Source organism: Lathamus discolor, chromosome 3, assembly GCF_037157495.1.
Source record: "Lathamus discolor isolate bLatDis1 chromosome 3, bLatDis1.hap1, whole genome shotgun sequence".
NCBI classification, from domain to species: Eukaryota; Metazoa; Chordata; class Aves; order Psittaciformes; family Psittacidae; genus Lathamus; species Lathamus discolor.
The window spans coordinates 7,246,192-7,258,287 of NC_088886.1; the positions used below are offsets into that span (position 1 = coordinate 7,246,192).

General features: G+C 40.8%; 1 protein-coding gene across 1 annotated transcript in view; it reads left to right on the forward strand.

Annotated features, from left to right (window-relative positions):
• The window catches only part of SLC1A7 (solute carrier family 1 member 7), a 53,592-nt gene that overhangs the window by 13,756 nt on the left and 27,740 nt on the right, over positions 1 to 12,096 (forward strand). Inside the window, exon 3 of the mRNA XM_065672550.1 lies at positions 2,989 to 3,204. Within this exon, the coding sequence (XP_065528622.1) occupies positions 2,989 to 3,204 (216 nt within the window). The remainder of the gene's footprint in view (positions 1 to 2,988; positions 3,205 to 12,096) is intronic.

Sequence of the window (12,096 nt, forward strand, 5' to 3'; positions counted from 1 at the left end):
GGTGGCCTTGGTAGTGCTGGGGTAAGGGTTGGACTTGATGATCTTAAAGGTCTTTTCCAACCTGGTTGATTCTATGATTCTATGTTTTCTTGGTATGCTTTGGCTACATTATGTGAATATCAGAGCTCTAGAGATCAACAGTGAGGGACTCCTGTGATGTACTGTGATATACTTCATGCAATAACTATGATAATCAATATGTCTCTTAATCTTTATGTCTCTTGTCCTGCTCCCTCTGGCATCAAACATACAAAGTCAAATGAAAAATAGTTAATGAGAGATTACTGTGTCCTATTCAAGTTAAAATATTAAAGGCATTTCTTTCTGAAAATGATTCTTAGCAATTACTTAAAATTATATGACCAATGTTACTCCCCAGCTTTTGGAGAATTGCTTCCACTGGTCCCTTCTGAGTATTGTAAGCCATGAAATACACAAGGCTTTTCTGAACCCAAACCTTTGTTCATGCTTCTGTCACACCAGTTACCCCTGTTGCACCTCCATAGTTAATTACTTTTGAGGACTTTCTCATCACAGCATGAGCCAAGCATGACTTTATCTGGTGACAGGATAATCTCATTACAGATGATGATCTTGTTAATGAATATCCCCAAGACAGAGCAATCTCATTATTAGTCCCCTCGGGATTTGTCACCTAAGAGCCAAGGTATGATTAGATTCTAGCTGCACATCTTCCTCCTAGATCCAAAATGTCCCAACATCTTGAGGCTGAGGTAGCATCCCCAAAGATACATGTACCACTGGACATATTTTATTAGGATTTTGTCCCTAAGTACTTCTGGACATACTTCTCAGGTGAACAATCAAGACAGTTCAAGTGCTGTGTGCAGGGCTCATCTGTCCATTGTTCTATAGAACAAACACAGCACAGTGGCATCAAGGACAACAGAAGCAGTGTGGTTTTACCGTACTGACAGTGGCCTCAGGGCAGTACAAGGAAGAAAAGCACACTGCCTGTCTCCGCAGTAGTGTCCTCTCCACTCTGCATGGTGTCCTATCTAAAGTTACAGATCTGCTGGTCAATGGTCAGGCATTGATACCACTGGTGTCTGTTTCCCTGCATAATATGTCCATGAAGAACACTGAAAATGATTACCATGAGAAACATCTAGCTAGTTAAAAATCAACCTCATTCTTATTTTCCCTTGTTTTTTCTGGAAGGTGAGGGTGGGGGGTGGAACAGTGCTGAAGTCTGGTACAATATAGGTATCTCCTTTGGACATCAATGAGCTGTTGAACTGGCTCAATGGCTTGTGAAACCTCAGCCTGTGAGTTCAGTCTAGAAATCTAGTAACAACATAGAAATTGTTTTACAGAAAATGAACACATTAATTTGAGATAAATGTATTTAACTCAACTGCTTTATTAAACTAAATGGTTTAGAATATTTACTTTTCTGGAAGTATTATTGCTGCTACTGTTTTTTAACATGTAGTGCTGTGTTTGTACATGGTGCTTTACAGACACATAGAAAGGTGTGATTTTTATCAAATACAATGATAAAAGAGAGGAAAGAGCAATGGTTATTAATGTAAGAGTTATAGAGATGTTGATTTTCAAAATGATCCATATTACAATGCAGCCAATATTTCCTCTTGCTCCTACAGAGTTAACAAAACCCATGCTAGATGAGAGATTGGCAATGCAGGAAAGCAGTACATTTTCTTAATTAATCTAGTGCATAGCAGGAACCTGAGCACTAAATCCCACCCATTTGATTTCATTAAATCTACTATAAAGGTTAAGCTGCACTTTAGCATTGCTCTAGACAACCTCACTCAGCAGAGTGAGGTCAAGGGATCTTATTCAAGGAGGTGCAGCTTAGTAAATGACTGTTTATGAGGGAAAGCATAATAAATTACTCTGTTCTGATGAGAAAGCTGGACAGTGGGCACACTAAACAGTAAATGTGGTCTTATTTTACCTGCAGTTTTCTTGAGATGTATGATTCTATACATTGAAGAGTTTACAGAGAATTATTCAAAGCTAAATCTCAATTTCAAGCCCCAAGCAATGCTGCTGCCACTGGGAACTCAAATCCCATCCTCAGATCACTTGGAAACAGCATCAGCGCTTATGTCAGAGCAGCTGGAGCAAGTTCAGGGACCAAACTATGCATGGCCTAATTTGCCTATAAAAGAGGGTGAGTGGGATCTAAAGCACTTGGTGGAGAGGTGTATAGCTTGGTAGCAGTGAGCTGTAGAAGCAAGAGCATGGACACTGGTCATCCTCTGGCAGTGGTGGGTAAGGAGCTAAAGAGGAAAGAAAAGGCTAAAGTGACCATAGCGTTTTCACTGCTCCTCACCTGCCATGGAGTTTCCTCTACATGCTGTACAGTGTCTCCATTGTGACTGGAGGCCCACTGAATCACAGTCTGCTCCCCAGTGTATCCCCTGGTAAAGCAAAAATATATTGTGCTTTGTATTGGTTTAGAAAGAAAAAAAGTTATTATTTTAGGTTGAAAGACCTCCTATGTGCCCCTTAGGTTTTTAGTTTCAATATTGTGGTCCTGCCTCACACAGGAAGGTGTGAGGGGGTGACCCAATTTCCTTCAGAGGTCCCTTCGAACCTGAACTATTCTATGGTTCTGTAAAATGACGTGTTGAGTTTTATACCTAAGTTTTTATGACTGATTATTGCCATTGCTCCTGTGAGCTGAGCTGTCAGATGTGTAGGTTATGTAAAACTGTTCTTTCCACTTCAGGGAACAGTTGGTAGGGTTCAGTCCCCATGTCTTCAGCCTGAGCTTGCAGGTTCCTCTGTGTAACCAGGATCTCATGTGACAATTCAGAAACATCCCTTTAGACACAGAGGCTACAGCTTTAGTGTCACTGCAAGCTTCTAAAAACTGTTGTGGGCAATCCTAACAGAAGCAGGTAAACTGCCATAATTAGGAAATAAGGTTTTCAGCTGCATTAGTGTTATGCAAATGATACTATGTATGTTGTGTTTGTTTTCTTTCCACAGCTTAATGTCTGGGCTAGCAGCCCTGGATGCCAAGACTTCCAGTCGATTAGGCATCATAACTGTCACTTACTACCTGTGGACAACATTTGTGGCTGTGATTGTGGGAATAATTATGGTCTCCATTATCCATCCTGGTGGAGCAGCACAGAAGGAGAGCACTGAAGAGGGCGGAAAGCCCATCATGAGCTCTGCAGATGCACTGCTTGACTTAATCCGGTAACTGCATTCATTCTTTCTGCTTTCAGAAGGCAGCATTTTGTACAGACCTGTATGAGGAACTGTGGCCTGAGGATAAATTCTGAACCTAAGGATGCACGGTTTGCTAAAATGGAGAAAAAGTGAATTTCAGAAGATTATTTTCAAGTTATCAGATGTTTATGCTGGCTGTTTCTAGTAAAATTTAAATGAATGGCCACCAAATGTATCAGAGGTACTCACAACATTGGGGTCAGGGTTTTTTTACCCCTGCAGAATTACATGGAGCCTGTGGACCTCACCATCAAATCTATTATTAAGGTCAAGAGAGTATTAAAGTGTAATGCTAATTTGAATAAGAGCAGACAGTTGTAATAGGCAAAACCATAAATATAAGGGCTGAAATCCACAATTTTCAGGAAATAATATGCAAAAGTGCTGTTACAGCTACTCATAGCATCTCTCAGATAAAGGACACAATTAGTCTACTGTTATGATCTTTTATTGCTTATTTTTGCTATAGTATTTGTTCTGCTCTGTGGCTTTTCCTTTTTTATTTTACTTTGTTTGGCAGAAGGCAAGGTTGTTCTTTTAGACCAGCATTGGAACACTGATGGTATTTTGATAGCTGTGCCTGAGTATTCCTCTTTGTCTCAACATTTCAAGTACTAGTAGGATTACTTTTCTGACTCAACATAGTATGTGCTTCAGATTTGCTTTGCTCATGTAGAAAGACCAAGTTTTGCCTTTGGTTGGTAGTACCTCAAGTTGATGATCTCATATGTGATTCGGAGAAAACATTACTTAAAACTGACTATAAAGGTTTATATATTCCATTTTGCAATTTTGTGCCCCCCACCCTTGTCTCATACGGTATTGGAGTTTGACGTATTAAAAAACGTTGCATAATTTGCCTTCCAAAACCCCAAATTCCTGACCCTGACAGTGTCAGCACACAAAGTACTTTGAGTTCCTGGGGCCCCAATTCAGAAGGAACTGGGTTGGAAAGCTTATAAAACTCTCTTTTTCCTCCTCCAAGTTGCATTTATCCAGGCCATCTGAAACCTGCATCATTTTCTGTTGTATCAGTGTCTTACTGAGAATGGGCCACATGATGTTAGTCATGGAGCAGCAGCTGGGAGTGCTCCCTTTTGTAGCATTCCACAAAACCGTCATCTTCCTCTGCAGTGAAAAGATTCCCACTTCATGGCATCTGTCTCTCCCCAGTGACTTTGCACTGGTGTATGTGCAGTGGAATTAATGTGTATCTGTTTGTGACATAATGTGAAATCACATTATTCTGTTTCTGCTGCATAAAGGACTATAATTCCTACACCAAGAGGAAGAAATTGAGCAAGTTATTGGAGCTTGGAATCCCTTAGTACAACAGAGTAGCATGAGGAGTAAAAGGGAATATAAGAAAACTGTAATCTTAATTATTATCTTCATAATAATGAAGTGGCAGTGCTTGGAAACCCTTTAAGGCAAGCTGAGCTGTTTCTAAGGCCTCAGACAAGTAAAGGCACAGTGCATATGGTGCAATGTTGCATGCAAACTCTGGAAAAGGTCTCCCTCATCATAGGTTCCCATTCCCTTCCTTACACCAGCTCTGTTGCTTTTTGAGACCTGGAATAAGATGGTTCATGGAGATGAGTCAGATGAAAAGTAATTTGGGTATGCAAAACCTGAATTCAGGTCTATAGTATGAAGTTTGCATAAAACAGCCAAATGTCTGTATGACTAGAACCTGATTGCTGAGTTAGGATCTCATCTCTTCACCTCTCTCTGGCTAGTCCCTGTACACCACAGATTTAGTGGTGAGACTTGGGAACACTTTATCCTGCTGAGCCTCATTGCAGGTAAAATACTATGTCCTGACCTACACATTTTCAAATATCATCTATAATATCAGCTCCTGCAAACACCTGAGCAAACTATAGCAGTTTACATGAATATTTCAGGTATGCATGTTTCCAGATGTGCTTTCAGCCTGCAAAACCTTAAAGTCTTCTCTGGTTTGGGCAGGTGTCAACAACGACAGGCCAACAAGCTGCTCTCATTACCAAAGCTTTAAAAGAGAGACTAAAGCTGACTCTGTTTTTGCTGTGCTCAGCAGCAGTCACAGCTGTGCAGTCTTTCTGCCTTGAGTGCACAGACTGATGGTTTTTATTCCTCCACTACAGAAATAACCACATTTACTAAATAAATAAATAATAATAACACAACTGTGGGGAATGGGCTTTCAGCCTAGGCAAACACTACGGGTGAAATCCTGGCACTGCTGAAGTCAGTTGCAGAACTCCTAAATATCTGTGTGGAAGTCTGGATTAAATGTAATGATGTATCTGCTGGTCTGAGCTAGAAAAGCTGATCCTTTAGCTCAATGATAAATCACTTCCATTCACAGCTGGAGACCATCTTTTTCAGCCCAGATTGGCTTATCTTCTCAATTCATTAATTTCCTCTCAATTTATCAGTTGCATGTGTGCACAGTTTACACAGGAAACATCTGGTATTCTGCACATGAAGCATGCTAAATGCACAAGTGGAGAGATGATATATGTGACATAACTGAGGGGTTTATTTCAAAAGTGTGAATCTTGGCATGGTGACACATGTATTCACCCTCACTGATTTCAGATTTGTAGCCACTTTGTAATGATGAAATACTTTGCTATTTCTTGTGATGTTATATATGCATTGTCATGTCTGGAATTTTTGGCAGGGATGATGCTGCTAGAGATTGAATTTCTTGAATTTGGGGGTAAGGATTTTGCTTTCAGAAGTGGTTTTAATCAGAAATTAAAGAATGGACTGAGTAAAAGAAACCATGAACTACTGCAGAGCCTCATGGTCATCCCAACCACCTGCAACATTAATCAATAATCACATTATCATTCTGCACTATTTTCCAAATGTTGCTTCCCCTGTATATTTGTCTGTCATGCAAAAAACCCCAGCAATAAAGCCTCCAGTGTATATGATTTGATTAGGACATGAGTGACACTGTACTGCATTATTCTGAAATGGCTCTAAACCTCACAGCAATCAGGATATAAACAGACTGAATTTCATGCCTCAAAAACTGTATCCACGAGTCAACCATTTGTTGCCACACTAAACAGCAGTATTTGAAAGGCTCCCTTTCTAAAAGGAACCCCAAGAGATTGGGGACGAGATCTGCGGATGTGAATCCGTCCCTACTGATTTCCTCCTAGATTCAGTCTGGACAGAGGGGCCACTGAATGCAGAATGACAGAAGTGGCTTCAACATTCAAATAGGCTTTATACCTAAACTCTTTAGTGCTGCTTTTGCCTTAAACATGTGAAATTTTGCTTCAATCTGATTGATCTTTAAACCAAATACATCTCCTGCTGTCTGTGGAAGACACCCATTTAAATAGGTAGCTCACCCTAGCACCTCTGCAGGACTCTGCGCTGCATAACTTGCCCCTCTATCTGCAGTGTGCCAGGATCCAGACTATGGCCAGGTAAGGCAGCTGTGAGTCTGAAGCTCTGTGGAAGATGCTGTTCCAATGGTGCTTCTCTCCTCAGCTGCCGTTTTATGGCTACATAAAGACACATGTACAAATTTGCCTTAATTATATCCAAGGTTTCTGGTGAAATCACTGCAAGGCTCATGAAAGTGTATTTTCTTCCATTAAAACTATAAATCCTCAGGCTAAGGATCATCTTATTCTCTTTAACACACCTGGTGCTTTATGAATTTTAATGGATTTATTCTCCTGATGTGCAATACTTGTGTGGGGTATGCAAGGACCGTTTTCCTTTCTTACAGCTCAAGAATCAAGACATATGGAAAAGAAATTACCTCACTGAGGATTGTTCAGATAAATGTGTGCTGCCAGAGGAAATAGTCCCAGTTTATACAAGACCTAGTGGGGGTCTTGTTCTAGGAACATGGCTTTTGGGACACATCAATGAAAGTAATAGCAATGAATCAACACACATCTTTACCTTCTTTTTCCTGTGTGAATTATTAACTTTGTACTATGTCTCCAAAAATAAGAGTGATTTTTAGTAGCCTTTTATGAGTTAAGAGATAAAGAGAGGCAAGTTACTGATCTTGAAAATAACTCAGATTTTGAGTGTTTTACTCAAAAGGACAAAAAGGGGTTTACTTACAGGAATAATGTTCAGTTTAAGGCACTAGACTTGTTTAATTCTGTCACGTATACTCACCTGACAAACAGAACATAAAAAGTCTATAATTTGGGGATGAACATTTGTAAAACAAGATACATGATTCAGGACCCTGCTGTTAATGTTAGTAGTTAATATTTCTACCACATTCTGTTGCCATTATCAAAATACCATTGATTTAGACAGGTAAATCCTGCTGCAGTTTAAATCATGCCACTTGCATTTGTCACTAAGGAAAACAAAATTTCCCAATGACAATAAACAAGTAAACACCATAAATACTCACATGAGGAATTAAATCCCAGCCAAAATGAGGATTCACCCTCCTCTTTTATGTAAGTCTAACTGTATGTGTAAATCTGGGCACCAGCAAGTACAGGGTTCACGTTGTTCTTTAGTTTTCCTCAAGTCTAAACAAACAGCATGACATCCCAAGCTTATCCCATTCAGAAGCTCCAAAGGAAATAATTCAGTGAATAGAGCCAGGATCAAATCATGCCTTAAACCATGACAGAAATCTGTACATTTCTGAAGTTCACTGGAAGGATAAGTCAGAGCATTTTACCACTGAATATTCCAGATTGCATCCAATTTAATAGCAGGTACCAGGGAACTCAATTTGTCTTACCCAGGAGAGGGCTGGGGGGAGGAGTGGGGGGCTATACCATTAATAGTTAGAAGAGGATATAAACACTAGAGAGGATTTATGTTTTCATAGGAATCCTGAGATCTTTTGAAAATAGTTTCCATTCCCTCTTTTCAAGTTATATTCTACTTTATTGAAATAGGGCAGGAGAAACCAAGTTTCTGCTGTAGTTTGGAGAACGTCCAGGCTGTGCAGAACCAGAAATCACACTTTAAAGTTTACAGCTGAACACTGAGTTGTATATACATGCAATAAGATATTTAAGAGTGCATTAAATGATTTGGGGTTTAAACTATGAAGAATTCTTCTCGTAACTTTTGCCTACATCCATAGATTTTTTCCCCAAAGCCCCTGTGACCTATGATAGAAATATTTACCTGTCCCCCTATGGCAAACTACTATTTTTACTCCTTTCTGATTGCCAGTTTTCTTTTATCTCACAAATGCAGCCTGGTGCCAGCAGAGTTCTGTTCTGTATGTGGCCAAATGTTCACTTCTGGTTAAGCAGTTTGAGCTGCATAGAAGCCCAGTCCTCAAGTATTTACAAAGGATTCTGGAGACTCTAAATGTGTGGTTCCTATTTGGCACAAAAGGAAACCAACATGGAAAAAAGATAATTCCATGATTAAAACAATGCTAGGGAGATGGGAGCATGGAGCAGTTTCTGCTCACTGATCAAGAGGCCTTAGTCACAGAGGGGGAGGTGAATGAGGGGCAGGAGTTAAAACTGCATTAGGAAAGCTTAAACCCCGAAGGAGAAAAATTGTCAGTGCTCCTGACAATTGGCCTGGAGATCTTCCAGTGTAAATGTACACTTTTAGTGAAACAACTTTGCCTTGCTGGAACCATAGTGGAAATGCATTGGGCCTGTCATGTTACCTTTCATATCATTCAGCCTTTTCAAGATTCATAAAGATGTGATGTACATGTGCTTCCACTCCAAAGAATGATTTTCTCAGAAAGCCACAGCCCTGTTGGGGCTGTGTCAGGACCTTTCCTTTCAGTAGAAGCAGGATAAAGAAGTTCACCCTCCAAATCCCTTCTTGGAACTCCCAAGACCATGCAACAGTGTCACCCTCAGGACAGATAAAAAGTCCATATGTTTGACAAAATTATTCCATAAAATGAGTTCTGCTCTCATCTGCAAAAAAGACAAGCAAGACGAAATGGCTTAGAGCCGATTAGTGACTTTTGCATTCTATTAGTATCTTTTATCACAGTAATGAGTTTTTAAATGCCTCATTAATTCTGCAAAAGCCTTTCTTTAGTCCTTTTAGCAGGAGGTAGAAAGATTGATATTGAGAAATGAGATGAGGCACTGGAGGTGACCACTGATGTGCAAGATGCATCCTCCCATGGGCCCTGAGATAGGTCAGTTGTTCGGTCTTGCTGAATTAAGTTTTGCCCTTGATTTCAGGAGCGCAAACCCTGATGGAGCTCACTGACACCAGCAGGAAGGCATTTCAGATGTATACCCATATGACTAAGGACAGGCTTTGTGGCTTGTGGTACAGTAACAGCAGTCAGGAGTCTACACAGCTGATGATGAAATCATGCAGAGACAGGAAAAGGAGACCTGAAAACTTTGCAGTTGTCATGTCAACCGCCTCAGGCTCCATTTTCTCTTTGTACCCTTGCTGTATAGAGTAACAGAGTAAGATCTTAAACACTGAAGTATTAGAATACTGTCAAATACCCAGTCTTAAATCAGTGTTCTTGCAAGCTCAGATGTACTAGTTCAAATTTGAGAGCAGAATGTCCAAAGCTGGTTTATGCCCAGTGCAAATGTAGGCCAATAAAATATTACTAGGACACACATGTAGCAAAACCCCAGTCTGGTGGCTTTAATTCCACAGCATGGGGGACTGCAGCCAAAGACTGGTGTGGCAGGGATTAGGCACTGATAACATCAGAGTCGGAGAGCAAACCGAGATTGCTGCTGCAGAGCAGAGTGCCTCAGAGGGAATGGGTGTTCTGAATCAAGATAAAAACATGTGCTGTACCTGTGGCCACTCTTCTGCTAGAGCAGCTGGACTAAGTTCTTATTAAAAAATCTGCAAAAGCTGAGAGCTTTGAGTTAACAGATGTTGTAGTTAGGACTCAGAATGAGTATCTCAGATATTCAGTAGTGTAACTGCAACCAGAATTTGGCCTGTTATTTCTAACAGAAGTTATCTAGGAGCCATCCAGGTGGCTATCCCAGTAGCTGCAGACTAATGTTCTGTGGACAATTCATCTAACAGCATGAGCAGCAAAACAATTTATCAGTGCTGATAGTTGTATCACTACTGTAGTTCTGAGAGTCAGCAACCTTTGGAACAGAGCAAGAGGGCTCCCACAGTCTGAGCTGAAAAATGGTTTCCTACACAATCCAGCTTCCTAAAGCAGTGGCAATCTAGGGGAGTAAAAACGAGCAACTAGTGTCAATTGGTAGGATAATTGCTGGGAGACAATGGAGAAGGAAAGAGGACCTCCCACTTTTGGCAGTGGAAAGGTGCTAAGTAGTTACATGTCTAATGGGAAGCTGCACCTTCAGAGCTTTCCATATTTGATACAAGTCTTCAGGATTTTCTTCAAATGCCATGGCACAGAACATGTATTGCCTTAGTCATGCATAAACATTTGTAATTCGGTACATCCTTGCATCTGAATCCTCTTAGCCCTTACATGATTAGGGAAGGAAGGACTCCAGAATTTGCTAGTAGAATGAACCAGCCTGTGCATCACAGCAGGATGTAGTCAAAGAAGGTGTTTAGTAGGTCACTTGTGCTTACATGCTGCTGTCACAGCAAATGCAGGCCAGGCACGTTGCGCCAGCTGGGGCTTAATGGCCCATAATCCTTAGAAGGTTCACTGAGCTGATACTGAACTGTCATGCGCATTCGCTCTTTTAGCCTGTGTTGAACACACCTGCTCTGTCTGGCAGAATTCCTCAAGCAGAAGATGCTCTGGGAAATGTTCTTCGTCAGGGCAGGCAGTATTTAGCTCTTAATTTTTTTTTATGTAACCAGAAACTCTCTGTCTTAATTTCTGTTTTCAAGTCATACCCTGTCTTAGACCTGACACTAGCCTCAGTTGTTGCTTGTACTAGAAAGATGAATCTCAGATCACTTTAAGTTTCCTGTACTATTATTTTGTGTCCTGTGTCTTGTAAGCAATCTGAGAATAATGCTGGAAGTTTAGAAGTATTTCATCTGCTTAGCTTTCTTAATAAACACAACAGCTTTTCTAGGTGGTGAGAGTGATGTATAGCTCAGCTTGATTTATTACTTCATAAGTACAGTCCATGTCTTTAATTCATTATATGTCAGTGATAAACACAGTGCCTGTTCTGAGTAGAGAGACAGCCTCACTTTATGATCCTGATATCGAATCCCTGTGGGTAGATCTTTATTCTGTCCAGAAATACAGTAAAACTAGTAGAGATCTGCAGGGGCCAGTGTGATTGCAGGCTGGTGCCTGGAAGATAGGTGGGCAGAGATCAACCCTGCATCACTCTGCCAGTCATTTTGTAATCTGTCTGGGCAAGTGTCTGGATTTTGTGCTAGACTGAAGCTCCCACTCCAGCAAACCTTCGCCAGTGCTCAGGGTCAGTGGGCCAGATACCCAAACAAGGGCTGCCCTGAGGGCAGCTGTGGGGATCCTACCAGTCCTCCTCATTCCAATTCCATGGTAAGAAGTCAAATCCTCCGTTACCAGTCTCACTTCTGAAACATTCCTAGGAGATCTCTGCCAAGGCCATCCATCTCATGGCTGGAATTACCAGTGTGCAGGAAAACATACCCCTAAAGCAAGAGTTTCTCAAGTGTTTCTGAAGAGGTCTGACTGAACCAACAAACACTCCCAGTCATCTCCCAGCTGTAGGTGACAGTTTGGTACCTTCTTCTCATTATTTGTCTTTAGTCCCTTAGAGAAAGTAATCCACCATTTGCTCTCTTGAACGTTTTTAATTAACAAAACTAAATTTTGGCTAATACTGGATTTTTTAAATCCAAGTAAACCAGCTTAAAATATAAAATAAGCTGAGGCTCTGGCAAACTCATTCAGGTCAGCCCTTCACTAGATAAATTGTGTAACTTCGGTAAGGCTAGTCTCAAAGACTG